Source organism: Neofelis nebulosa, chromosome 2 (assembly GCF_028018385.1).
Source record: "Neofelis nebulosa isolate mNeoNeb1 chromosome 2, mNeoNeb1.pri, whole genome shotgun sequence".
Taxonomy (NCBI): Eukaryota; Metazoa; Chordata; class Mammalia; order Carnivora; family Felidae; genus Neofelis; species Neofelis nebulosa.
In genome coordinates, this window is record NC_080783.1 from 4,755,698 (window position 1) to 4,783,645 (window position 27,948).

Below are 27,948 nucleotides of genomic sequence, written 5' to 3' on the forward strand. Positions count from 1 at the left end.
CCACAGCAGGGGTGCTGGGGACAGATGGACAGCACAGGCCCCCAGCACACGTCCTAGAGGCCCGAGGCAGACCCCGGATTCCTGTCACCTTCAGATCCTGGGCAATTACTTCACTGAACCTTTTCCTTCACCCGCGAAAATGGAGGCACCCGTCCCGCCCGCCAACACCACCGGGGCGTTTGAAGGCCGCGATGACGTAACACGTGTTGAAGAGCAGACGGTGAATCAACGCTGGCTTCCTTCCTTCACGATTAACGACGTGTCCTGACAAGGGTCCGAGGCCCCGGGGACGGCAGACCCGTTTCCAACCTGACTCACCGAGTCCATGAAACACCTTCTTTAAATGGCACGACGGGGCACAGTCAACCCACAGTCAGTCACAAGGAACAGAAGGTTACAAGGCTGTACAGGCTGAATGTCTGTGCCCTTCCAAAATTCTTCTGAAGGCTATGCTTCTGGAGACGGAGGCTTGGGGAGGTGACGAGGGTTAATGTCGAGAGTGCGGGGCCCTCGGGATGCAGTGAGTGGCCTCCTACAAAGAGGAAGCCCGAGCCACAAGGAGGAAAGGCCACGAAGACACGGCGAAAAGCCGGGAATCAGGTCCTCCCCAGGAACTAGAGGGGCCTCATTCCGCTCCTGGATTGCAGCCTCCAGCATTGAGAGAAATGATTCCTACCCCCCAAGCCACCAGTCTGTGTTATCTTGTCCTGGCGGCCCCCGTGGACTAAGATACAAGGTGTATGCATTTTATTTATACTTCCCGTTTACTAAGTTGCCTTTAAAAAAATTTTTTTAAGTGTTTATTTATTTTTGAGAGAGAGAGAGAGAGAAAGAGACAGAGTGTGAGCAGGGGAGGGGCAGAGAGGGAGACACAGGGTCTGAAGCAGCTGCAGGCTCTGAGCTGTCAGCACAGAGCCCGATGCGGGGCTCAAACTCACGAACCAGGAGATCACGATCCAAGCTGAGGCCGGAGGCTTAAACGACTGAACCACCCAGGCACCCCCCAACTTGTCTTTACGCAGACTAAGTTTTAGGTTTAATCACCACCTTTATTCTGTTTTGTTTTACATCCTCAGGAACGAAGTCCTCTGGACACACGGGTTCCATCGTTGCCAGCTCCGGGAGGGAAGACGCCGCGAACTGCGCTCCAACCTCCGACACAGAAACCTCACAGGCGCCACCACGTCCCCAAGTCCCCTGGGTGTAAGCATCTAACGCGGAACGCACCGACGTCTGCGGCCGCCACGAGGCCGAGACACGGGAGTTGCACACACGTCATCACCTCTTTCTTCTGAACATCAGTTTCAGTTGGCAGCCCGTGCTCTTTGTGGCAAGATACACGCGGCAAAGCGAAAGCGTAGAGTGCCCGGACAACCGAGAAGGATCACCCGGGCTGAGCAGTGCTGACTCTGCCCAGCTCAGGAAGCACAGTGCATCACACTGTGGTCTCAGCTCTGTCGCAGACCTAAGCGACAACCGAAGGCCCTGACAGCTCTAACGTCCTGAGAACATTAAGCAAAGGACTTCGAGGGGTTATCCTGACACCCACCGAAAGGTCACGTGACCTGGCGTCCCAAATCTCCGCAGCATTCCAACCCCAGGGCGCCCAGAAGGAAACACGCGGTCTCCCGATCGACTGATGGATGCTGGAGGCCGTGGGCGGCTCCCGCCGACTGAACCCCACTGCACGCCAGCACCCCTAAGTTTGGGGAAAAGAAGGGCCACTGAGGTCGGTCACGCGCCTGTATTTTAGGACAGGGACCTTGAAAGGAGTTCGTGCTTCTCACAGGGGAGCCCGTGCTCGTGGGTGGCAGGAGACGGAGGAGGTCCAGCTGTCCTGTCCCACGAGGAGTCTCCTTGCGACGCCTGGACCCCCAAAGTGCCTCATAACAAGATTTATCACGTATCCGCTATTCGTATTCCCCCTCCTTTTCTGGAGCAGCAGATGGTTCTCTACGCGGTGGGAGGCGGATGAACGGCTCACCTCTGCCGCCGAGCCTCCCTTGGGGGCCCCAACGCGCCCGGTGCCTTGGGCTCCTGGATGGGCTGCTCGGGGGCCACGGCTGGTTTCCGGATGTGCACACTCCACCTGCACCTGACAGTGGGCATCCTGAAGGCAGGGGCCACCCCACTCACTTTTACATCAGCACCAGGCATAGCTCTGGCCGTGCAGCAGGGGATCAATGCACTTCCAGGAACTGAATCTAACTCTTTAGTTTGTGTGTACTTGAAAAAAAAAAAACATGATCAAAAATGCTTCTCTTGTTGTCAGCGCATCATGATGGGGATCCTCTGTTCTGGCTCTTCCTGCTGTGGTCGACTCATCTTTGTTTATTTCCGACCCGCCGGCTTCCACAAAGGATCCGTGTGTGCCTCCGGCTCGTGTGTGTTGGGAGGTCTGTACCCTGCAGGATGGCTTTTGAGTCCACTGTGCCCCATCTATAATGTCAATGTCTAGAGTAAGCCCACAACTACTCCGTTCCAGCAAGTCTGTTCTCGTGGGAGCCGGGGTTACAACCTGAGAACTCTCTTTGGTAAAACAATCCGGTTTGTGGGGAGTAACAAGTCCCTCCGAGTATGTGGCGTCTCCTCTAACTTCCGGCTCGAGGGCGAAGAAACACAGCCACCCTGGCTCCCTTGTCCGAGTTACTGTATTTTAGGAGTGTCTTCCCGGAAGAAGTTTGAATGCTTGGCTTTTCCACGTTCACTCTGATCAACTGCTCAACTCAACGACTCGGAGGCACTAAGCCAGTTTAAGTAATGAGAAAGTTCCATCAGGAAGTCCTTATCGTTACAGAAGATCGCTGGCGTTTATGGGGGCTTCTCGTGCCTTCTCCTTTTACGCAAGGTGGCGGCCACACTTAAAAGAAGGAGCGGACATGAGGGGGGCTGCGGGAATGTTCCCGAAGGTTAACAGGCCCAAACCCAAGGTGACGTGTGACAGTAATGCCTGCGTGGCTTTCATAAACCTCCCCTCCCTCCCCCTCCAGTGACCTCGAGACGACACGAAATTAAATGAGAAAACCCTGTGGACAGGAAGCAAGGCATGAACCACTTCCTCGGCCCTGACCCCATGCTGGCCGTGTGTGCCATCGCAGGTGACAAGGAGTGGCTGGCTGTGGCCAAGGAGAGAGGAAGAGTGAGGACGTCATGGGAACGAGACACTTCTGTGACAAAAGAAACAGACTGCCCCCCAGTCACGATGTGCCAGGTGCCCCCAATGGCCCCGCGATGCCCCAAACTGCAGGACAGTCAATGCAGCCCGCTGGTCACAGGCTAAGCGAGCTTTCACGCACCTGGGTACTGCTTTCTGGTAATTCTAAGTATCCAGGAAGAAGCCTGGACAAGGCTCGTGCACAGTTCTTTATCTTCTCTCCAAAGTGCCTTCCAAAACCTCAGCTACTGAAGAAAAACAATTTTTTTCCTGAGGTAAAAGGTAACTGGTCAGGTACGGCCACACCCGTCCTCTTAGGAGTAGCTCAGTGAAGGCCAAAGTCCGTTTTGTGCCAAATCCAATCATCACCGGTGGGGCTTTAAGTTGTTGTGAACAGAGGATATTTGATGAAAAGGTGATGCTTTCTGCGGCACTTTATCAGATAAAAGAATCATGGATACCCAATCTGCAGAATGTAAAATTAAGCTCTACAGCACATTACCTTTTCCTAACTTCGGTATTTTGTACCGCTTCGGAACTACCCAGGCCTCTTTTTTTCTTTTTAATTAAAAAAAATTTTTTATTTCTTTATTTTGAGAGAGAGGCAGGGAGAGAGGCTGAGCAGGGGAGGGGCAGAGTGAGAGTCCCAAACCACTGGATCATGGCCTGAGCCAAAATCAAGAGTCGGTCGCTTAATCGACTGAGCCACCCGGGCGCCCCTACCCAGGCTTCTTTAAAGATGGGTTTAAAAGGTAGCCGGTCTCTTGTGTAATGTTATCTTCAAGTTAAGGCTCTAAAGGACTGGAGGGGGAGAGAGAGAGGGGAGGGAGGAACTGAGTTTCACTTCTCATGGGTCTCATGAAGCCCAACACACAGTGCTTCCTTGCTGCTGGCTGCTTGGTATTTGATGAAGAATAAAATGACTCACCATGTCCGGTTCTTCTGTGAGAGAGGGAAGGAAAACTCTGTCTGGCCCGACCTTTGCAACTTAGAGTTAATGAGATTTGTACACAGGCTCAGGCCTCACTTCTTTTTTTTTTTTTTTTTTCAACGTTTTTTTTTAAATTTTATTTTTGGGACAGAGAGAGACAGAGCATGAACGGGGGAGGGGCAGAGAGAGAGGGAGACACAGAATCGGAAACAGGCTCCAGGCTCCGAGCCATCGGCCCAGAGCCTGACGCGGGGCTCGAACTCACGGACCGCGAGATCGTGACCTGGCTGAAGTCGGACGCTTCACCGACTGCGCCACCCAGGCGCCCCTCAGGCCTCACTTCTGATTGTTCAGCGAATGCAGCTGAGACGGCTTTTCTTCCTTTTTTGTTTTTTAATTATCCTAAATGGAGAGAGGCCGTGTGACTTTTCCTCCACAAGATAATATTTCAGTATCCATCCAGGATCAACCACACGATGGTTCTATAACGACCCAGAATGAACAACCGAGGGACAAGATAAATTCTCTTCTGAGACTTTCAGAACAGAGCGCGGCGAACCCAAGGGGGAAAGACACCCGTCAGGATTTCTGCATACCCTCCTGTATACTAAGATTGGGCAAATCCAGACTGGCTCTGAGTTTTTAAAGGAAGGTCATTGCTACGCAACTTCTGGATGTCACGATCCATATGAAAGGATCTTTACGTGGAATCTAAGAAATGTCGAGGAAGCGACTCTGTCTGCCCCACTCCTAGATTCAAAAGCCGCTCCACATACCTCAAAGACCTGCTTTTTGCCTGGTGGAAAGAGTTTGAGGCAGAGAATCAAGAGACAGTTCTGTCACCTACCAGCAACCTGACCCTGGACAAGAAAGCCACTTAACCTCTCTCTCCTTCCACCTTTTCGCTGGGGAAACAGGGAAATTAGCACTTGACGCAAACTTGCATGCATGTTGCAAAACTAACGAGAACCACCAGAGCTGGCACCAGAGAACGAGACCGCGGGGTCCACGGTTTCGTTTCAGTGATGGTGAGTCCCCACTGGACCCCGGGTACGAAGTGGCCAAGGCAGGATCGCCATTCAAAGACGGTGCCAAAAGACGGCAAGTCGTTAATGGTCTGCGTGGTTCCCGCTGCCCAGGGGTTTCTGGGCACGTGCCCTCCAGCTTGGTTCTGTCGAGCCCGGGGCGTCCTTCTAGAGCCCGGAATCCACTACAGCCAGTGCGGTGCCCACTGCGGGGGACGGTGCCCCCACCTCTCAGGGCAGCCCTGACTCTCACAAAGTTTCCCTTTTAATATCTGAACCAAAATCCAGCTTCTGGAAGCTTCCGCCCGGCGGCCCCCAAGAAATCTACTCCTGGGCCAGCCAGGGTCCCTTCCATTATGTGAACATAGTTCGTGTCTCTCCTGCCACTGTCCTTTGTTGCAGCTCTTCTCCCACTCACTTCAAAGGTTCCCTCCGTGACATGGGCTGTCCCCACGCCCGGGCTCCCTGCCCACATCTGAATTGACCTTCATCGCTCTATAACCATCGTAGCGTACGGAGCCCGGATCGGAACGTACAACGTTTTCCGAAATGTAATTAATTCTGAGCAAATCAAATCCAATTTAAAATCAAGATCACCAATACTTTAATATCCAATGTTCCCAACGGTCTATTAAATAGGAGTACGGGTCGAGACGGGATACGTGAATTTTTTTTAAAAAAACGTGGTAACCACCTGCCCCTCTTTTTTGGTGGTTAGAGGATGTTGGCTTCTAAGAGGCTCCCTCTTCTCACAGTTAATCTCAGTGAGAAGGTGTCCTATGCCCGCCCAAAGTTAGCAGCCTCAGCTATCAGCACTGGGAGCAACCAGGCATCCATCACCCTCCTGGAGTACTCTGCTTTATGTGACATATGGTGTCACTGTCACAAAGAGCACACTGCCCTAGCTTGTACCTCACATTTCCTCCACGCCACAAGGACGTGGCTCGATCGCTTTTAATTTTTGACTCTTTAAATGACACGAATAGTTATACATGAGCCCAGTGACTGGCTTGATCATCCAAACATCTGCTCTAGGGCTCATCATATACATCATGCATATACATACACAATCGAGTTGCGATTTGGAACTCCAAATATACATAAAGATAAGGAATTGTTTTATGTTTATACTTCTGAAGATCAGAGCATCTGCTCCTATAACTTACTAGATTTCACCCCATTCATTTTAAGTTATAAATATATGTAAATGACTGTTTGACAGGTTACAGCACGTTTTTTAAAAAATTTATTTTTGACAGAGAGAGAGAGAGAGAGAGACAGAAGGAGCAGAGGAGGGGCAGAGAGAGAGAGAGACAAAGAATCTGAGGCAGGCTCCAGGCTCTGAGCCGGTCAGCACAGAGCCCGACACGGGCTCGAACCCACGAGCTGTGAGATCATGACCTGAGCCAAAGTCAGACGCTCAACCGACTGAGCCACCCAGGCGCCCTGGGTACAGCATCGTCTGCCACTGAGTGTGGAGTTTAATCGTTGTTCTTCAGCATAAGAGAACTAGGATAACTAACCACGAATGCTGATGCTGCAAAAACCTGGCTAGAAGGGAGGTCCTTATTTCTATCAGGTAGACCGAGAGCCCCCGTGTGGACAGAGGGTTTCTGGCTTCTTCGGCAACATGAATACTGACGATATACACTTTTAGCTCATACTTTGGGAACACACACGCCACCGAGTCGAGGAACATCTGGCACCAGAATATTTGTGCTTGGCTGGGAGTCTACGAAGGCTGTGTGGTACGCTCCTTCCTGCACCCGGCTGGGAAATGACACCGAAGTGCGTTTAGGAAGCTCCGACCGCCCCGTTGGCCGGGCTTCGGTCAGGCCCTCGGGAGACGGTGCTGGGCAGTACACGCCCCTGCGCAAGAGGCTGCTTGTCTCCTATGTTCCTGCAAGAGTCAGTGGCACGGACTTCCCCAGGGATTCCTAAGAGGCACGTAAGAGGCATGAGTCCCTGGCTTCCGTTGCCTCGTCTCTGCCTTTTCTGTCTCTGCCTTGAACCTGGACCTATGTGACTGGTGCTCTTTGGTTTCCAGTTGGGTTTAGTCAAAGCGGGGAGGAAGGGGATCAGAGAAATCAGGGAGAGGAACGAGGTTAGGGTGATCCTCTCGGGTCCCTCCCCACAGGCTGCATACGTCCCTCTCCTGAGGGTCGTTGTTCCCGACTGGAGGCGTTCTCCAGACAGCTCTCCCTCTGGGCCCTGATAATGGCCCCCCCCCCCCATTGACCCCTGGGGTTCCACACCACCCCTATAGAGATATAATTAAAATTATACACTACCCTCTAAAAAGCAAACAAATACAGCTAGCTTTAACTTCAAAAACAGATGGTTCAGTTAGACGGTTTATACCACTTAAAGGAGCTACTAGTTTGTTAAGACTGTTAAAAAAATATTGTGTATCATTGAATCTAAAATGACCTCAATTGCAGGTTGCATTATGTCTTCAGAGATGTTACAACGTGGAGAAAAAAGCGTACCTTAGAAATAACGCAATATAGCGTGTCTCACAAAAATGACTCATTTACTGTTTTGTGCGTAACCTCTCCTAGGGAAAAATGATACGTTTTCTTTTTATAGAGAACCTGTTGCCTTATTTTCTACTGAAAAGATGTCACGGCCATTGGCGTTACAGGTACAATAATCTCTTAACTAGGAAGTCAGGGGCACAGTTTCCCTTCTGATCGTTGGTGTTGAATTTGTGAACACACGTCAACCATTACTCATCATCTATCCTCTCGACACCGTTGTGACGTCTAATTTGGGTGTTTCTGTGGTGCCTGGAAGTCTGTCTTTCTGTCTGTGTCATCACCTCAGCAGTAACGCCTTTTGATGAAAGGGTCCGTGGTTGTTTTTGGATCGAGGATCTGTCTCAGCCTTATTACACGCTATTGCTCAGAGCGCAGGGTACAATCCCGGTAATGCGCGAAATGGGCTGGAAGCTTCTTAGGTGTCCAACAAGCTCATGGACACTTCTCAAACTTCCTTCGATTCCCCACTGGCTGACTGGGACACTGGTTTGAAGCAGGAGTCCAATCAAACATGAAACTACTAATTCACTTTACGGCTGTATCTTATTCGCATGGCTTTCACTCTGTCAGGTGGGTAGGTGGGATACTTGGAAAGTGTGACGTATGGGTAACGGACATTATACGTCGACCTGATAATCAGTGTCCGCCAAGGGTCACTCCTGGAAAAAAGTCATCAGTCTGAAACACGACACACCCAATAAGGTGTTTACCTGTGACCCGGACAGGAAGCCTTTCCCTAAAGCAAATCTTACTCTGCCCTTGGGTATGTGTGGCACACGTCACCCACCCTCATGAGAGGCCAGGCTTCTTCCTGGTTTTGCTCTAAGCCTCCTGTTAGGGTGGGGCGTGTCCACACGCCCCTGGCTATGGCCGGGTGGGGGGCAGGGGGGCCTTTGCCAAAGGGCTGTTTGAAAGAGTCTCAGCAAGGCTCAGCATCTGGGGCCGATTCTTTTCCAGTGGGAAGGTCAGTAACGTCTGGGTGGGTGCTGTGATCCACAATCGTTATTTTTCGCCACTGCTGATAGAACAGAATCATCCTCATTTGTCATAACAGGAAAAAGTCGGTTTTTATTGGCTGAACTTGTTAGCAGGGAGCCTATGGGAGGCAAAACGGTAAGAAACGTAAAGGCCTTTCAGGCTCTTCCCCACTTGGCCGCCATGAGAGCAAGCTACTGGCCACTCTGAACGTCTGACTCCTCATTATGCAAGAAACCACACCGCCACTCAGCTCCCAGAATCGCGTAAACATCAAACTCTGCGCGTGCACCATAAACTCTGTTCCTTCCTTACTAGTGGATGCATTGTGGGCTTATAGGCTCAGCGCTGGCTATTAGGAGGGAATGAGCCACTTTCTCGAATGCTGCAAACTGTCCTTCCGAACCAACAGGGAGAGGATTCAGAAAAAGCACGGCAGAAATGGGGAAAGAACAAGAGTAGAAGTTATAAAAGTATTTCTGGTGTGTGTGTGGAATCCTTGTTGAAAACAGACCCCTTCACTATGGACGGTGCCACAAGTAACAATTCGTGGTCAACAAGAATGCTATGAAATTTTAATTTTCCTTTGAAGTATCAGCTTGTTTTTTCTTACAACTGCATTCATTTCGCCTCTCATAATGGGATGTATGTGCGTGGGTGTATCACCACTTTGTATCCCTGGAATAACAACATGTAAATCCATCTGAAGGAGCCACTTCAGAAAGGTCACATCTGGCCATCACTGAGAATAAAAATGAAGGACTTGACGTAAGTGAAAGGAGAATCAAGCCAAACCGTGATAAACCGTGACAGCTGGAATATTAATAGAGGCCACAAAACAAAAAGAGTGGATAGACACTCACAGGAGGAGCGTGTATTCATAACAGGTTGCCAAAAGCCGGAAACTGAGGTAGCTGTCTCGTAAGGATTGAGACCAGCCAGTATCAGAAAAGACTCCTAGAGTAGGAGAGGCAACAACCTTTATTGGAATAATACAACATGGCGTACCTCCCAGTTGGAGTGGACGTGCTCGCCCCAGGGTGTGGAGGGAGGGCAAGACGGAGAACCTGGCCAGGCGTGTGACAGGGAGACCAGAGTTGCCTCACACCAGAGGACTGCCAGGAGGTAAGACAACTGATTTGGTTGAAAAATCTCGAGAATCAGTCAGCGACGAGAAGCTTCCAAGGGCCCCACTAGTGCCCTGAGAGCACACACGGTGACCTGCGCTGCTCGGCATCTGTGGTTCTAAGGGTATGCGACTTCGCCCATTTGAAAAAGAAAAATTAATTTTCCGAAATGCAGACTCTCACCCTGAAGTCCCCGGGAAGCCTTACCTTCAGCAGTGCTGGAGAGACCATCGGCTTTGAAGTTGCTGGTACTTTTCTTCCTTCGGTGCTTCTTTCTGTTGGCGTGAGGGGAGGGGGGCGGGTCGAGCTTGGGGCTGGTGGTGCTGGAGATACTTGGGCTGGAGCACACGGAGTCGCCCAGCCCCGTGTCTGCCATCAGACCGGAAAAGGCAAAAGAACGCAAAAGTTAACACTCGAAAAAAGGCAGGCTTTGCAAAAATATGAAAGCGACGTTCCTCCAATATCATATCAGGCCCCACAGGTACTACGCTAATGTGAGATCACTGGGTTGGAGGCCCAGAGCGTCCAGTATTCAAACGTCACGGGGCCACCTGCTCTCATGTACCGCCTGCCATTCAAAAAAAAGGCCTTTATTTCTGGATCATCTGTAGGCTGTGGAGAACTTAAAGTTCTCTACTTTGCCCGACTGGTGTTCTGGAAAAGGAAAGTGGGGAGTTCGTGCGTTTCATTAGTTTATTTTTCTCTTCCCATAATTACACTGATACGTTAAAAGTAATTTAGAGGGGCGCCTGGGTGGCGCAGTCGGTTAAGCGTCCGACTTCAGCCAGGTCACGATCTCGCGGTCCGGTCCGTGAGTTCGAGCCCCGCGTCAGGCTCTGGGCTGACGGCTCGGAGCCTGGAGCCTGTTTCCGATTCTGTGTCTCCCTTTCTCTCTGCCCCTCCCCCGTTCATGCTCTGTCTCTCTCTGTCCCAAAAATAAAAATAAAAAACGTTGAAAAAAAAAATTAAAAAAAAAAAAAGTAATTTAGAGATGTACAAGAATGCACAGAAGGCGTCCTCGTGGGTGGGTCTGGTTCTGTGCGTGCACACAGGACGGAGGGATTCCCGATTCTCGTAACTTCCACCCTCAACATTAACACGACTGCAACACCCGTTTATTATTATCGAGAAATGGCACGCCACCTCACTCTCCCACCACGGCGGGCCCGCCGATTCTTGATCCACTGAAGCTATTTATACAATTTTAAAACCAGTGCCCAGATGTGATAATTCACTATAGGGGAAACTCAATTTCTTATGTCCATTTTCCTCTTTATCAGAGAGAACAGCAGAGTAGTTCTCTTTGTTCAGGGAATGAACATGTAATGCAACCAGAAGGAGAAAGTGCTTTGAAAAAGTGATGTAGAAACACCAACCAAACACCCGCAAAGCCTGAAGGATTCATGATTCAGCATCTCGGTAGCTCAAAAGACAGAAAGTTCGCTGCAAAGTACTTAATTTGTTCAACTAGTACGTTTTGCGCACCGACCGTGGGCCATGTTTGTAGAAGCTTGGGATCCATCACTGAGAAAGACAGAAAAAGAGTCCCTCCTCAGATACATTACAAGGTGGTAAAGTATCATGAAAAGGAGCAGGGCTGCACGGAGGCTGGGCCACCCCAAAGTTCCCGCAGGATAACCTGGGAACATCTGATGGCACGAGACGCCGGAGACTGGTCAACAGGGTCCACTGAAACACTGGCAACCATTTTAAGGAGTCTCAGGAAGAGTGACAACTGGGTGTCTCAGGGATCTGCCCTCCCCCCAAACTGACTTCCCTCTACTTGCCCTCCCAGGCCAGACATCTGGTAAACCTCACTGCGTAACTTTGCCCAAGGAGTAGCAAGCAGGCCTGAGTCCCCTCTTGGCTGCTTCTGTCCCTGTTTTGGGTGAGGGACACAGGCTTGAGAAGGCTGGGGCTAGAAGAGGAGTCTCTATTCACAAAGTCACCATTTCTTTTTGGTATGGCCTTTCGAGCTCGCCCCTGCTCTCCATTTAAGCCACAGTTGCCCTTGGTCCCGTCCTTGCCCCCCTGGCCTGGACGGAGCAGCTGATGTGTCTCTTTTCTTCGGGCATTCTGCCTTCTTTTCCCAGACTTTTTTCTACAATACTCATCTTCTAAAAGCAGCAATTCTACATATTTTAAAAATACTAGAGCCCACTGGATAGCAGATGAAAACTGTAAATATCCCAGAAAAAAAGGCTATTCTAATTAACACGTTGCACACAATTTCAGAGAGGTCAGAGTCCGCCTGGTGCTGCTAAGGGGTGTTGGGACAAGAGCGTTAGCTGGTCCGAAAGCCTCTAAGAGGCTCTAAGCCTCCCAAAGCTGGTCCAACCCTCTTAGGATATTACTCCACACTCACACCTTATCATGATTTAATTTCTGTCCATTTCACCTATTTTCCGCCCAGATTTCAAAAGTCTTCATTCACTCTCTGACCATTAAGGGTTAAGAGTCTACCCTGTGTCAGGCACGGGAGAACAGTTGTCACAATGACTGTCCCTACAATAGGAGAACAGTTGTCACAATGACCGTCCCTACAATAGAAGCACAGTTGTCATAATGACTGTCCCCACAATAGGAGCACAGTTGTCACAATGACCGTCCCCACAATAGGAGCACAGTTGTCACAATGACCGTCCCCACAATAGGAGCACAGTTGTCACAATGGCCGTCCCCACTATCCATCCTGGAGGTGGATGAGGAAAACAGGCAATGACAACTGCCCTTTTCCTATTTTACTCTGGCCCTTGGGCACCCACTCAACTCAGCGCACCATTTCCATTCCCAACTGTGCGTCCCAACCCACATGTCACCCCCACTGCTGTGACGCTCTCTCCCAAACTACCATTTCTCATCCCTGAACCACTGACCCTGAAGATGGGCTTTCTGCACGTGGACGTCTGTCAGTTACCTGCATCTAAGTGGCACGCCTGTTCCCTAGGGCAGTTAGACGCCCGTTTCCCCCATGTGATACTGAGCGCGGAGCGGCTGCCCCAGGTCCCTCCCATTGTCTTTTTCTTTTAAAGTTTATTTATTTGTTTATTTGAGAGAGAGAGAGAGAGAGAGAGCGTGTTGGGGAAGGGCAGAGAGAGAGAGAATCCCAAGCAGGCTCTGCACCGGCAGCACAGAACCTGACATGGGGCTCGAACTCACAAACACTCGCGATCACAACCAAGGGCTGGACTCTCAACCGACCTGAGCCACCCAGGCACCCCCCCCCCTCCCTGCCCCAGTTCTTTTTTAAGGCATGCACCAACACTTCTGGATCAGATGCTCAGAATACACATGCGAGTTGTGCATCGTCACAGAACAGCTTCCATACGTGTGTGGTGGATCTATTTCTGGGCTCTCTAGGCTCTTCCAACACTCCGCCCATCTGTCTCTACGGTAGCAGCGTGTGATCTGGAATGCGACGGCTGGGCCATCCTGGTTCCTCACAGGGTAGGGCAGGGCCCTGCACATCACTATCCTTCACGACTGCCTTGCCTATTTACTCCTCGCTGCCTCGAGCACACAACTTCGTACATCCACCCAAGGCGACAGAGAAGACATTAAAGAGGGAGGGGTCCAAACCGAGCACCAAATTTCAGAGGCGGTAATCCACACCTGGAAGCACCGGGGAGACCGGCGAACGAGACCCGGGTACGGCAGGTCACCTGTGAAGCCAGCTCCCGGATCCTCGGACTTGCTGATAAACCACCAAACACTCTTGTCAAATACGTGGCTGTAGGTGGGCGTCCGCCTAGTCATGTTTTTGACAATTTTAAAACAAAGGGAAATCTATGTAATGTTTTTTCTCCTCAACGAACTATTCTGCTTAATTAAATTGCTGTTCCCTTTTCTATATATATACAAAGCACTTCTCTAACAATCTGTTTATTTTTAACGTTTTATTTATTTTGAGAGAGAGAGAGAGAGAGAGAGAACATCCTGAGCAGGCTCCGTGCTGTCTGCGCAGAGCCCAACGCAGGGCTCGATGCCAGGAACCTCGAGATCATGACCTGAGCCCAAATCAAGAGGCTGACGCTCAACCAACTGAGCCACCCAGGTGCCCCTCTCACAGTGTACTTTAGAATCCTACTTGGGAATGACCTTGCGCTCACGGGTATATTGGTCATAACTCACCCTCCCGTGGAACAAAACGACAGGCGTCTGTTTCTAGGGATCCCCCTCCATTCCAGATTCAGAAAACTGTTCCTAGAGATCATTGCCAGGGACACGGCGATCTCATTACCGAGTTATCTGGGCATCTTGGGATATCTGGAACTCAGGGAGAAATCTCTGGCTGGCTCGCTTGGAGCAAGTAGCTGAGCGGCAGTCTTGAGAAGGAAATGCACGCCAGTCGTGACACCCACCCTCCCCCGAGGGACCAGCGGCAGCCTTTACCGCAAGCCTTCTCTTCCACGGGGAAGCTTCAAGGCCAGTGTGTCATCCGCCTGTGGCTCCGTGTTTCCGCTAAGCCACTGGCTCTCCATCGGAAACCCCTGCCCAGGGACATCTGGTCACGCCTGCAGACACTTTGGGTTCTCGACAGGGACAGGTGGAGGCGCTACAGGCACGGACTAGGGAGAAGCCAGAGACGCTGAAGAATGCGCCAGGACACAAAGGACGGCTCCCACCACAAACACCCGCCTGCTCTAAAACGGCCATGGTGAGACAAGTGCGGAATCAGAACTGCGCTTTTGTTCCTCATCGCCCTCTCAGACTCGTCCGGGAGTTACGGGCTGTCCGTGCAAACTCCCTCGCACGAGCGAACTCCTCAGGACGCTCACTTCAGCTGGTAGGACCTGGCTCTCCCCTGGGGACACACCTCTCAGGTGACGGCACTGGTAGCCCCCCCCCCCCCCCCCCCCCCCAAACCGGGCACACAGGTGCGGCTTGCAGGCCACTCTTCCTCCAGCCCCGGCCTCCTAGACGCCATTCCCTGGACGGTTCCGCTCACACCCGCCACGCCGACCCCCTGGCTTATGCCCCTTGGCTCACGGACTGCCCGGCAGCCGCTCACCCCATCCTCACGAGTGATGCCGTCCAGATGTTCTGAGGTGCCCCCCACTGCAGCGGCCCGGCCTCTCGAGCCTCCCCCTTGCTAAGCTCTTTCCTTCCATCCAGCCCTCATGGTTCTAACCCAGACCCACCACCACGAGCCGGCTGTTCTGGGTCTTATTTTTGTCTTCCCAGCTCACTTACACCGGGACCCACACTCTGAGGGTTATGCTGGTGACACTCTCCTCCCTCTGCCTTTCCTGACCCTCAGCCCGACTTGTCTGCTAGTTTCCACCTTGCACCTGGCTCAGCACCTGTACTCAGGCCCCGTGGGGAGGGCGGGGAGGGAGGAAACAGCCTCACACCCACTGGCCTCCTCTATCTTTACGACCCCCAAACTGGGCCAGGCTGGACCGGAGGCCAGACCTCTGGCCTGCCCTTGGATGCACCAGGAAACTGAATAAAGCCACTCCCTGCTCTGCAAGAGGCTGTAACACACCTTCTCCATTCTCCTTAAATGCCCCACACCTCACTCCATCCCCCACAGAGACATCATTTTTCATTTTGCTGAAGACAAAAGAAAAATCCCCAAAAACCAGCAATCGGAAGTGAGCATCCCCCTTCCTGTGCCGGTCCCTGATGGACCTGGGACCTCCCTGCAACTGGGAGCTGGATTCCACCCCATTTTGCCGCTGGAGTGACTTGGCCCCCAGCCTTTCCTACCCTCCCCGGGCCGCATCAAACGTGCTGTATTATTGTATTGTCTCTCGTTTCTAACAAAACCCTCCATGACCCCATGCCCTCGCCCAGCCACCACCTGATTTCTGATCCTTTTCAAAGCACAGCCCCTCACTGCTGTTTGTGTCTGGTCATGGCTGACCCCTGCTCCAGTCAAGCCGCTGCCCCAGCCCCAGCAGTGGACCGGCCACAGAGGGACTGTGTGGGTCTTGGGAGCACCTCACATAACTCCTCGCCCCCTCCTTCATGGGGAAGCCAAAGCGAGCTTGACGCTTGTCAGATTACAGGGGAACTAGGAAGGTGCAGGTCTTAGAAGCCCAAGGAGAGGCCCCTCGAGAGGCTCCCCCAGTCCGGCCACGGCCCCCAGCTGCCTCGCATCCAGCCCCACCCGCCTCACGTGCCAGGTGGCGGTCACCACGTGTGACACCGCATCACCCACACACGCGTCTCCTCGTTGACAAACGCCTTCCTGGAGAGTGCGCGAGCCTCACGAAGGCAGGGACTTGGGCTCAACCTTGTTACTGGGACACAGACTGGAGGAGACACTGGATGAAAATGGGACTTCTGCGCATATTTGTGGGATTAAGTTTGATACAGAACTGACGACCTCCCTTCCAGAGATGCTCACGCAGGTGGATGGTACTACTTCCCGGAGGATAACCGAGAAGTGCGATCAACTTTGTGACTTCGTCTTAAAACCACAAGCATGCTTGTGTCAAGCCAGCTGTGCGACTGTCCAGCAGTCCGGGACCTAATTTTCGGTGAGCATCTAACACCCGGAATGAAATCTATTTACGCTGCGAGAGTATTTCCCTTAAAGAAGCCGTACAGGTGACACAAACACTTCACGGGCCCCGAGTACTCTATGAGCCAACTCTATCCAGGCACCTGGGGTTCGTCAAAGAAAAAAGGGGGGATCCCCTGCCCCGCGGAGCCAATTTCTAAGGAGCGAATGGATGCCGATCTAATTTCTTGCTTGGTGCCTTCACAAAAGACTGTTTTTCTGGGGCCACGCTACTCGGATAGAGAACGAAGAGAGGGATCGTGTGTCCAGGGAGCATGTCAGCTGCACGGGTGTAACGGTGGGCTAACACAAGCACCCCGGCACGCAGACGGAGGTAAGGTAAGGAGCCGTCTGAACGCCCACCTTCCCAGGTCAAGCAGGCAGGCCAGCCCTGTGGCATCCCTGGAGAAACAGAAATGGGACTCGGGACCCCTGCCTGGGCCGTCAGGACTCAGAGATGGAGAGCGACAGGGAGACAAAGGACCACTGAGTCAGGAGGAGGCTCTGGGGAGCGGTGGGGGGAAAACCGGAAACACGAGCCCGAACCTGGCCACGGGAGGGAGGCGAGCGTCTAGAGGACACAGGGTTGTCATAATGAGAACGCAAAAGCAGGATCAGCACCGGTAAGCCCCGTACATTCCACTGCAGACGAGGAATAAACGATGTGCACACAGTACACGCGAATCCACCAGTCCTTCCCATCCGCCGCCTGACCTGCTGCTCCTAGGGGCCGGGTCCCACACAGAGTGCCATCCGTGCCCCGATTCAGAGCTGACAAGCTGGGGCCGTGACTTTCCTCCGTCCACCGTCTCCTGTAGACACTTCCCGCCTCTGTCCACCGTCCTCTCCCCGCCTCTGTCGATGCCCCCAATGCCCCATGGCCCGGGCCCTGGAAATTTCATTGCACGGGCAGCGGCCACCTGGAGGCTGGGTGTCTCCGGAGGGTGGGCCGAGGCAGGGCGGGGCCACAAGCGCCTGGAAAAAGCAGATGATCCGGGCCAGGGTCAGCGGGAGCGGGAGCAGGCGCAGCTCAGGAGTGGACAAGAGGGGGCCACAACCGCGGCACAGAGGAGCCGATCCCGGTGGCCAACAGACAGCGGTCGAGGAGGGGCAGGGCCCTGGGTCAGGGCGGCCGCGGCAGGAGACAGGACTCCGGCCGGCCAGCCTGTTCTCAAGGCTGGGGCTGGGTCATGCCGAGAAAGCTCCGGTTTCTAGTTAAGTGGGTCTCGAGCTGCCGTATCGATGCCCCTGGCTTCCAGATCCTGAAAACTCCCTTTCAACAGGAGTTGTGTAACATTCCTCCGGTTTAAAATATGAGCAATCAAAACGTACTAGGCTTCCATGCTGTGCTTTTCCATTTCCGACGACTCTTCCTGCCTGACAAGGTATCCCTCAAAGTGAAAGAGGCCCGGAAAGCCCAGCCTCAGACACTGTAAATGAGCTCTAGCCACAGCCCACGGAACGCAATCCGCTCCTCCTGACTGAATACAAATAATGCATTTTATTTTGTATCAATTACTGGGCACCGGGACAGGCGCCGACGGTCGACGGCGCTAAGTGCGGGCGGGTCGAAGCGAAGGGAAGGGAGGCATGCCAAATTAAAAAAGGCGAGCGCCTCATTACTCCACATCTAAACTGGCTTTGACGGAGGGCCTTGGGAGTCCCCAGGATGCGCGGCGCGGGGCCGGGATGGGCTGGTCCGCTGGCATCCCGCGTGCTCAATGCCAGCCATTAGTTCTTCCCAATCGGGCATCAATGTTCAACGCACACCCCAAAAAATATATAATATGAGCAATAATGATAACAATCTGCAGTCTCTCCAGGCTCCGGGATGTGAAGTAGGAGTCCAAGACGCGCCTCACTTTTCACTCGGGGAGCTGACAAGCATGACCAGAGGGGAATAAAATAACATTCCGTTCGCATAAATATCAAGCAGCCTGCTGGAGACTGATGGCCAGGAATGTATTCTTAGCTATCATTCCGGCAGACAGGCCCAAGGACACTCATAACTTATTTTACAATCATTTAGTTTCAGCTCAAGTGGAAAACGTGACAACTTATCTCTGCTGACAAGATGCCATATCGAACCTTACAATTAACTCTCCTCCGATTATCTGCCCAGCCGATCATTAGCTGGGCCATTTCTGATGAACTGTTGCAGGGAGCTTGCCTCGGTGAGAGCTGTCACTGCCAGGTGGGTGTAGATAGGTTTTTGATATCCCGGCTGATACTCCCATACACGGGGGTTCCGTGCATGTGATTTCCAAGGCCCTGCTGCTCCCCAGCGTCTGGAAACGTGTCTGCCTTGGGGGAGGCGTCCTTCAGCCCCGCGCCAGAGAGGGGCGGTGTGCCCCTGCGACTGTGTGACCGCACCCGCCACCTGCTACCACTGTTGCCGTTGGCCGTCCCAACACCCATCCCCGGTCCCCAGCGCAGTCAGAGGTCAGGCCGTTCCCAGACTCTGGAGGCAGTGCCTCTCCCCACTCTGCCTTAGTGGGCCTGGTTTGGAGAAGGGACGCCAAGAAGTTGCTGCAGGAAGCCACCCATACCACCAGACGTGCTGCTGGTGGTCCCAAGGGCTGGCTGGCTGTGAATTTCCCAGGTGTTGAAGAGAGACAAACACACCTCACAGTTTATACTCAAAAGGAGGATACGGATCTGTAGAAAAACAAAGGAACAGGAAACAGGAAGAGCACAGGTGGACGGATACCAGCCCTCCTCTCTCTCTCTCTTGCGTTCACATATACCCTAACTCGCTCATTTGGCAGTATTAGGTACGAGATATTCCTAAAAATCCTTTTTATTTTGGTATTAAAAGAATTCAAAATGATCAAAGGCAGGGCTATTTGTCGGGGCTGGGTTGGGGGTGGGGGCATCAGTTGAGGGCTAAGACCTTCTAACAACTCAAGATGAGGGCATGTAGGAGCCAGTGAATTAAAACACATTTCCTTCGAGACAAAGCCAACGATATAAAGCTAATTTGGATCTTTAAGAAGGGCTCTGTCCTTTCTGAACCTCAGAGAGATGTGCAGGCTGGTAAATAAAGAACAGGCCACCTCTGCCATCCAAGGAAATCACAACATCCCGGCCTCTGTTAAAAGGTGAGTGTGAAGTGAAGTTCAAAACCTCGCCCCTTCTCACAGTCCTTTTGACGGGAGCTTTCAACAGGAGGAGGTTTACTTGAATCCCAATCTCTGAAGATGTTTCAGAGACTGGTATATTGTCCGGTTCCCTTTGCCGCTCACGGCGCTCACACAGAGGTACACGGTGTCAGAAGAAGGGGCAGCGGGGACACGATGGGGGTTCGAGGAAGATGACAGGTGTTGGGGGAAGGAAGAGACACCACAGTGTTAGACGGAGTTACAAAGTGGGGAGGAAAGGAACACAATAGGAGGAGGCCAGAATGGAGAGAAAATGTGGGGGAGAACCATCTCCTACCTGGGCCACGTTCAGTCACCCCAACACGGCTCTGTAAATAAAGCTGAAGCGTGGGACGCGATCTTCATTTACGTGAAGCCCTTACTCAGGGAGATATGTTTCTGTGACAGCCTTAAGGATACAAGTTCTGATCACTAATTAGGGTACAGGATTTTTTTCCCTGAGGTGATGGGAACGTTCTAGGAAGGACCGTGTGATGGTGGAGTACCTCTGGGAAAGCGCCGAAACTCCTGAATTGTACGCTTTACACGAGTGAAGTGTAGCGTTACGTGGCTTTTATCTCAATGAAGCTGTTAAGAAGAAAAAAAAAGAAGCGGGGCGGGGGGGATGGTCACTGTGTTAAGGGCTAGGAGACAAAGAAAACAAAAAAGGTCAACTTCACAGTCTAGAAGATGCAGATGACATGAGAATGAGGTCAGGACGGGGGCCTGGGGACACTCACACACTTCAGCTAGAGTCGCCATTCACTGGACTTGGGCCTTAAAGCTGAGTGGGGGACAGGGGAGTGATGTGCCGGTCTGGGCCTCCAGCCACCTGACAGGACCCGGCTCTGTGCTTCAGGTGAATGGTAGGCCCTGGAAGGTTCTGTCCTTCCCTGAGGGAGCTGTCCCAGTTTCCCCGTCATCCTACGGAGCACAGCACACGCCCGCGGGCAGGACGGCCTTGTTCCTCTCAAGTCTCTTTGGTTTTCTCTCATGCCGGATGGCCAGCTTGCGCTGAAATACCACAGTCTCATCTTAGGGGATGAAAGGCAGGGTCCGCAGTGGTCGGGCAAGGCCGACGGTCTGAGGGAGCCAATGCTGGGAACACACTGGGAAGGGGCAGACTAGGGAATGCAAGTCAGGATTTTGCACTCGAGGGTCAAAAATCAAATTGTTCTCTGGTTGATTCTGAGCTGAATGCAACATAAAGCTTAAATTAATCCAGCTCACTCCGAGGGGTGCAAGGGCGCTCTGAGCCGTTGGGTAGAGATGAAATCATTTCAAGAGGTTCCTGTTTCTTTCCAGCCTTATCTCTTTTTACATAATCAGCCACAACCATTTCTCGAGTTTGGTGGTCGTGACTAGTCAGTTACAAAAGAGATTCTGTTTCACGTGGGAGGGTCTACCGGCCGGCCAAGCAGACTGGGGGAAGACTGAGCGTGTCTAGAAGAAAACTCAATTAGAGAAGTTAATTAAATGGACTCGCTCCCTCTTTGATAATGTAAATTCCCCTCTTTAGGAATTTAGCAGTTTCTCCTAAAAGAGATGTGGAGTCAAACTGCCAACTGCTGCACGAGGCAAGTGTCCCTGCCTGAGGCAAAAAAATCTAGCTTTTCGTTAGGCAAGGCCATGGAGGGCTCTGTCCAGGGTCCTGAACACGTTCCATCCACCCGGTCTGTTCAAGGTACAGAAAGGCACCAAACTAAGGCTGCTTCTTCAGGGCACATCCCTGTTCTTAACCTGCTGACATCATGTGGTTTGAAAAAAAGTCAGAGTCCTGGTGTCCTCAGCTTTAAGAAAACCTGATACACAGATGCCCAGATTAGAAAAGGAGGTAATCTGGTCGTGACCTATCCCACTGCTCCAGGGTCAATTACAGGTTTAAAAACAAAAACAAAAACATCAGAAAGAACAGAGTATGTCTCTTACTTTACTTAATTATTTCACTACTGCCTAGGATGGATTTCAAAGTTTTGATCAAAACCAACACTTGGATACAGTTTGATCTTTGGAATTATTACATTAGGACAGTTTTCAAGGTGTGGGCGTAAGAAAATAAGTATCTGTGGGGCTCTGGATATGTGTTGCTAAGCCGCTTCTGGAAATTCCATGCTTCTCTCACTAGCTGTGCGTGAGGTCATCCAGACCACCAAGTCCTTGAGCTTGCATACTGTCTGCTGGCCAATTTGCCTTTCAGCTCCTCCCCTGCCCACCTCCACGACGATGCTCACGGTACTCCAGAATGGCCAACACCAAGTGGAATGAGACAGAAGCCTATCGAGGGCAGGGGGACAGCCACAATGTGCTCCATGAAGAGGAACCAGCACAGCTGCAGAATCAGAAACGCAGTTCAAAATCCTAGCCTGGCCACTGGCTATGTGACTTTGGGAAATTCATCTCCATCAGTCTCAATTTCTTCACAAGTCAAATGGGCAAAACAGCCCCCTGAACACCTGCTCTTGGTCCGTCATACTCCAACCTGGTCTTTCTCTGTCTTGGTCGATAGCAACTCCACCTTCCTGCTGTTCAGCACAGTGGCCCTGGGTTGCCCTGACTCCTCCCTTCCTCTTACACCCCACCCCAACCCAAGAGGACATAGCACCACACAGTACTTTGGCCTGTGCTCCGTGTGGTGGCAGGCAGGTGCCAAGCAAACGGACAGGCAGAAGTGCTCAGCAGCATCATCAGGCTCTCTTCTGGAACTGTAACAACACAAGTACACAAAACACAGCTCCTGTCCTAGATGGCTTACATTTCAGTGCAAAAACATTACCGACACACACAGAACACACTCACACACATTCACACACATCAGTGGAATGGTGGTAGGTGCTGTGGACAGAGACGAAACACAGGGGCAGAGGCGGAACCTAGGCGGAGGCTGGGGGCGGGGGGGGGGGGTCGCTGGCACACCTCTAGCTGCTCTGAATCCTGAAAACCATGCTGGCATGGCCACAGAGGGTGGTCAAGTTTTCTAGAACAATCATCATCCAAGAAGCTGAAACTAAGGACTCTCAACACAGAAAACCACACCCCCCCCCCCCCCCCGATACCAAAATATTACAAATGTAGGGGGGAAAGTACGGCAACTATTTGAAAGGATCTTGGGAGATCTACTTTGAGAAATGCCACAACTGAAGCTAGACAAACTATAGTGCTGGAAACAGGCAGGGAGAGGGCCAGACGATCTTCACCATGACCTCCCGGCCCCTCTTCCCACCCCCTTTCAACATGGCCCTCCTAGCTTTGCTTTCTGAGAACTGTGATTTGGTCTGTTGGTGTTTCCCTTAGGCGGTAGCGTCCCTCTGATTTGTTTGACTTCTTCACGTGTGCCTAGTAGCCAGAAGGCACCAACGAGCAAAAATAGGTACTCAGTAAAAAGATCTTTCAAAAAAAGAACGTCTCAAGACACAAATGGTAGTACAAAGAACCTACATTTGAGTCAAGTTGTCTTGAAAACCAGAGGAAACAAAAATCCAGCCTATCTAGAGCTGTGCCTTTAACACCCGGGCATTTTAAATATTATTTAGATGCCCGCTGAAACTGTCCTCTCAGTTTCAAGCACTTTGCAGAATAAATTATTCTGCAAAAGATGATAAATTGGATCTTCTTAAAATGATCTCCATTCCCCTCAGGCATCCCATGTAACATTTTGTTATGTTTGAAGTCAATGGTGGTTATTTTCTTCTTGAATGAAATCAAATGCTAATTTGCAAAGTCAGAGAAACAATGTCTTGTCGCCATCTAAGAGTACTTGAAAAACTTCTTGCTCTATGTAATTCCACTACTCTCTCCTAAGCCGGGGGACAGGCAGCTTGATTATGAAAAGGGACCCTTAGGGCTCCCACGCCTTTATTGATGGTGGGTGGCATGCCATCAGAGGAGTCAGTGATTGTACTGTGGTATCAGGTGGCTCAAACGGAGAGCCTGGCCACCTGAAAAGAGGCCCTACAAGCCTCAGAAACTCCATTCCCTTCCGCCACACCTGGGCCCTAACAATAGCTCCAGTCAATGGGCTTGAGGTTACTGAGCGGGACTCCCCCGCCTTTTGAGCCCGCTCAGCCCGTGGGGGAACTTGGAAGGGTTGGGTTCCATTGGTAATCCATCCACAGGAAACCCTGGAGTTGACGGGAGGGCAGCCTTGCAATGACTCAGGACCACAGGTGATGATGGAGTTCAGCACTCAGAGGGGCCTGACCTTGACTATACATTCAGGGAGTGCGTGCCTGTGTGTGTGCAGACGCCAGACGTTTACAGATTCAACAAACAACTACCCAGGGCCTGGTTTGAGGGGTGTACTATTTTACGCCCCAGGGAAAGAAGTGAACCAAACAAAGGTACGAGGGGTTTAAAGGAACACAGAAACAATTAACCGTGCAAAACCCTAACAGACTGATCCAACTGTAAACTCCACATTGCTACAGGTCCATTTATGGGGAGGCAGAAGGCGTCAAAATACATTAACCTAAATTTGCATCACCAGCTGCCTTGGTTACCTGTTTTGTAACCAAATAACCTTTTAACAAGATAAGCATTTCTTGAGGAAAATAGAGGGAAAAAAAAAACTTCCCATATTTAAATGTGAAGATTTGCCCCACAAAGTTTTTATTTTTCTTTTTTGAAAAGTGTGACATGACCCCCTTAACAGCCACTGAAAGAGACTATTTCTGTTTCCTGCTGTTTCAGAATTTTGCTAACCTGCGGCTAATGCCTAATGACTGTGCTACATATTTTATGTCGCTTCCAAGGCTGGGGTTGATCTCTACCTCCTCTGCCTGAAAACTAGGTATCGCCAACCCACTTAAGTCTGTAACTAGTGTGAACTGCGGCAACGCTCACTTGAATAAGGAAGTGAGAGACGTTAAGGTCATCTGTTCCTTGAATACCGGAATCCATCTGGTATGACGTTAAGGAGAAGATGGGGTTAATGAGTTCTCACTTTTGACACAGCTATTAAAAACACTGGCTTCAAAATATTTACCAGGTCACAAGTATGCAGCAGGTAGGACGATAGAAGGTTCCCTAAACCAGATGCCAAACGAGTAGATCAGAGTGGACGGTTTTGCTTCCATCCAAAATCTGTAGTTAAGATTTTTCCCCGTTGCAGAGGAGCCTGTGGCCTACGTGTGGCAAGCTCTACGTTCTAGGGGTGTCAACACGGCTCAGTCCACGGAGGGCCTGGGAGGCTGGCATGGTGTGATGCATCTGGCCAAGATCGAATCTGCCAAGATTCTGATCATCCTGAGAGAAAAGGATGCTGATTTTGTGCCAGCATAAAGTGAGGGATTCCCATGGGTGGTGCCCCTGAGAATCCGAGGCTACCCCTAAGGGTACCCATGTGAGCCACCTTAACTAGGGTGACGCTCATCCTGACTTGCCGGGGACAATCCTGTGTATGCCTGTTCCCCGCCATGATTATTAACACGTGGGCACCATAATCTTGATCCCCCTCTGCAATCATTTCCAAAAATGAGAAAAAAAAAAAAAAAGAACAAGAACAAAGGATATCTAATAATTATGACTATTAAGTTTTGGGGCAAGTGTGGGGTTTCATGAAAACGCATGAACCGCTCTGAAAACCTGCCCTAAATTCTGGTGTTCTGTATGACTGAATCTCATGAGAATCTCACGTCAATTGCCAAGAAACCCGCCTGCGCTGGTTAAGGGTAGGGAAAGTTTGTAACATGACAGATAATTTTAACTTGACTGAAAATCTGTCAAATATTATACCCGGAATAACTGTCTCCACCAACAACCCCACGGATAAAGATACCGTGAGTAATATCTTCATTCAAAACCACAGACCAAAGATCCCTGCGTTTCTGAAGTGTGCAGTACAACCTTCCTCAACAGATAACACCACTGGTCAAGTGAGTGGCTCTTGTCTTTTCCACAAAAGCAAGAAAACACTGTCATCTCTAAAATCACTGATGGCGTTTAAAAACTAAGATTCCGCTTGCTGCGCACAAAAAGTAGTTAATAATTCAGCATTAATTCCAGAACGTTCTTTTAAGATAAAAAAAAAAAAAAAGAACGGACTTCATTGCTACTACAACAGTTTGGTTTTTTTTTTTTTTTTTGGCAATAGTCCTTCCACCACTGTCTTGGAATACAGGCTTTGTCCTGGCAAAAATAAAATAAAACGCAACATCACAAAATTCAAGTGTTGGTGGAGATTCTGAGTTGGGTCGGCTTTGGGTTTAAAGCATTTTCTTCATCGTGGCTAAAATTTTGTCAATCTGGTTCAATCAGACACTATGGTTGATCTTTGGGGAAACTGCTATGAAATAAAGTGAAGGATAAGACTGTGTCCCCAAACATAGTAACGGGCATTTTTCTCTTTTTCCTGAAGCAGAAGCCCAGCCCCCTGTGGCTGACGGAAGGGTCAGTGGAAGGGGCAGCAGCCCCAGCGGAGTAGAATCTGCCGCTGGCTATTCATCAAAGATTCGCTCCTTCCCATTCTTCCCTACTGTTGCCTTTTATCCCCCGGGGCGAGGTTAAAAGGAACAACTAGCCACCAGCCTCCCCAACCAGGATGTGGGCCTCCTCTACCTCTGCAGCTCTGCCCACCCCTTTCCTCAAGAATACATTTCTTTTCCCCTTCTCCCCCCACCTCTGCAGAAGGTAACTTGCTCCCGAAAGTTACGCTCTTGCCCATCATCCCTGCCCACACACCCTGGGGTGGCGCCCGGTCCAGGGTGGCCGGGATTGGCCATCTCCAGTCTTTGGGGGTCTAGGGCTGCAGGAGCCTCTGAGTTGTCGCCGGGAGGCAGGGTTCCCCAGGTCCTCTGGGTGTGAGACAGTCTCTCACTCCGCATTTCTGAGGCCCACACATTCACCCCACTTTCCACGGCCGCAAGCTCTGGCGAGGACGTGTCCGACCCCAACTGGCTTTCATCAGTTAACACCTCCCCTCCCCTCCCGGCGGCCAAGGGTTCTAGGGAGCAGCCCCCTCACTAGTATCTAGTGTCTTCTCTGACTCCCTGGCTCTGGCCACAAAAAAAGGAAGAAATGGGTCTATGTCTTTTCTTCTGTGAAATTCGAGCACATTTTCCCCATTCTAGGTCCAGGGCACTTCTTCACAGGTGAAGCTGAGTCCCGTCTCTGGGCACACCTTGTCACGCTGCACGAACGGAGACTCGGGAGCCGCAGCTGTCTGAGGGACAAGAATGTCCCACTGGCTGAGAGATCCAGCCTGGCCGGGCCAGCTCAGCTTTCCCAGGGTGTGTGTGTGTGTGTGTGTGTGTGTGTGTGTGTGTGTGTGTGTGCGCGCGCGCGTGCGCAGCTAAGGCAGCTACAGATACTTTGCTCTCATTTTCTTTATGAGGCTGAGTGGGAAACAGAAAAAAGGAGACGCTGGCATTAGTGAAAAGAGTGTCCCACTTACGCGCTTAATGCAAAATGGGCACAGAAATGAAATTTGCGAGCCGTCCTCACAGTCACAAGTCCACGCAGCCTTGGATGCTTGGGGGATTTAAGCGGATCTCTTCCACTGTGAAGAAAGAGCACAGAACGATGATAGGGAGACACGGTGCAGAGGAACGGGCTGGGATGAGGCATAATCGGGAATTTCATAGTATTTTCCAGCTCCTTTGGGAAAGCACGGCCCACTTGCGAAGTGTGACGGCTTCAGTTCGTATGAATTCAGCTTCGATACACGAAAACATTAAAAAGGAAATTGCACAGGAAAGCAGGGGTCTGCTCGTATCTGACTTCACATCTGCGGCTTCTCAGGAACAGGCCTACGTGTTTGAGTCGGGCCTCGTGGCCGAGGGAGAAGGGGACCCGGCTCCTTGTCCAGGCAGACGACCATATTCACTGGCCAGGAAGCCCCGCAATTTGCTCCGGAAACCGCGAGCCGTGATGCATCCCACCGTGGCCAGTTCCTGCGTGTGAACAATCCCACTTTTGGAACGATGTCTGCCGGGCAGCAGACGGGCGGGGTCTGAAGAACTCCCCCGTGATCTCGGCTGCTCGTTCCACGTTCGGCTGGCATCGCTGTATCTGGAATTTCTCTCACTGCATGGCAGGTGGTAGAACGGGGGCGGGGACGCCGGTGTCCCGGCTCGCCCACTGCTGCCCCCAGGGTCCCCAGTGTCCCCCTGTCTTCTCCCCTCCACAGCTAGTCAAGGACCCCTTTCTGTTATCGCCAAGAAAGACTCACTGCTCTTGCGTTTTGGATAAATGAGAGAGTCCCATGGAATATACCTACTGACAAGGTCCAAGTGGAAATCCTCAAATGTTTACCTCTTAATGTGCGTTTTCTAACTACAGGATTCATATGTGAGATAACTTTCTTCAAAACATTTTTTTTTTTAACTTAAGTAGGATATACTCATTACTGAAAGATGAAAACAGGACAGGGAAAAACATTTACTATCATCCACGACTCCTTATTCTTTCCATTCAGGTGACTTTTTTTTTTTCTAAAAAAATTTTTTTTTTTTGAAGTTCATTCATTTATTTTGAAAGAGAGGGAAAGAGAGCAGGGGAGGGGCGGAGAGACAGGGAGAGAGAGAATCCCAATCAGGCCCCACACTGTCAG

General features: G+C 51.2%; 1 protein-coding gene across 20 annotated transcripts in view; it reads right to left on the bottom strand.

Moving 5' to 3' along the window:
• AGAP1 (ArfGAP with GTPase domain, ankyrin repeat and PH domain 1) overlaps nucleotides 1-27,948 on the bottom strand; it is a 549,180-nt gene that overhangs the window by 120,931 nt on the left and 400,301 nt on the right. For 17 of the 20 annotated variants that reach the window (XR_009253932.1, XM_058700362.1, XM_058700369.1 and 14 more), the window contains one exon: nucleotides 9,960-10,121. The exons of 1 other annotated variant lie outside the window; for it this stretch is intronic. Coding sequence is in view for 18 of the 19 variants with exons in the window: in XM_058700362.1 (XP_058556345.1) it covers nucleotides 9,960-10,121 (162 nt within the window). In the remaining variant the exon portion in view is untranslated. Of the gene's footprint in view, nucleotides 1-5,789; nucleotides 9,885-9,959; nucleotides 10,122-27,948 lie in introns of those variants that run through there. 2 more of the 20 variants (XM_058700443.1, XM_058700398.1) reach the window with 1 other exon arrangement.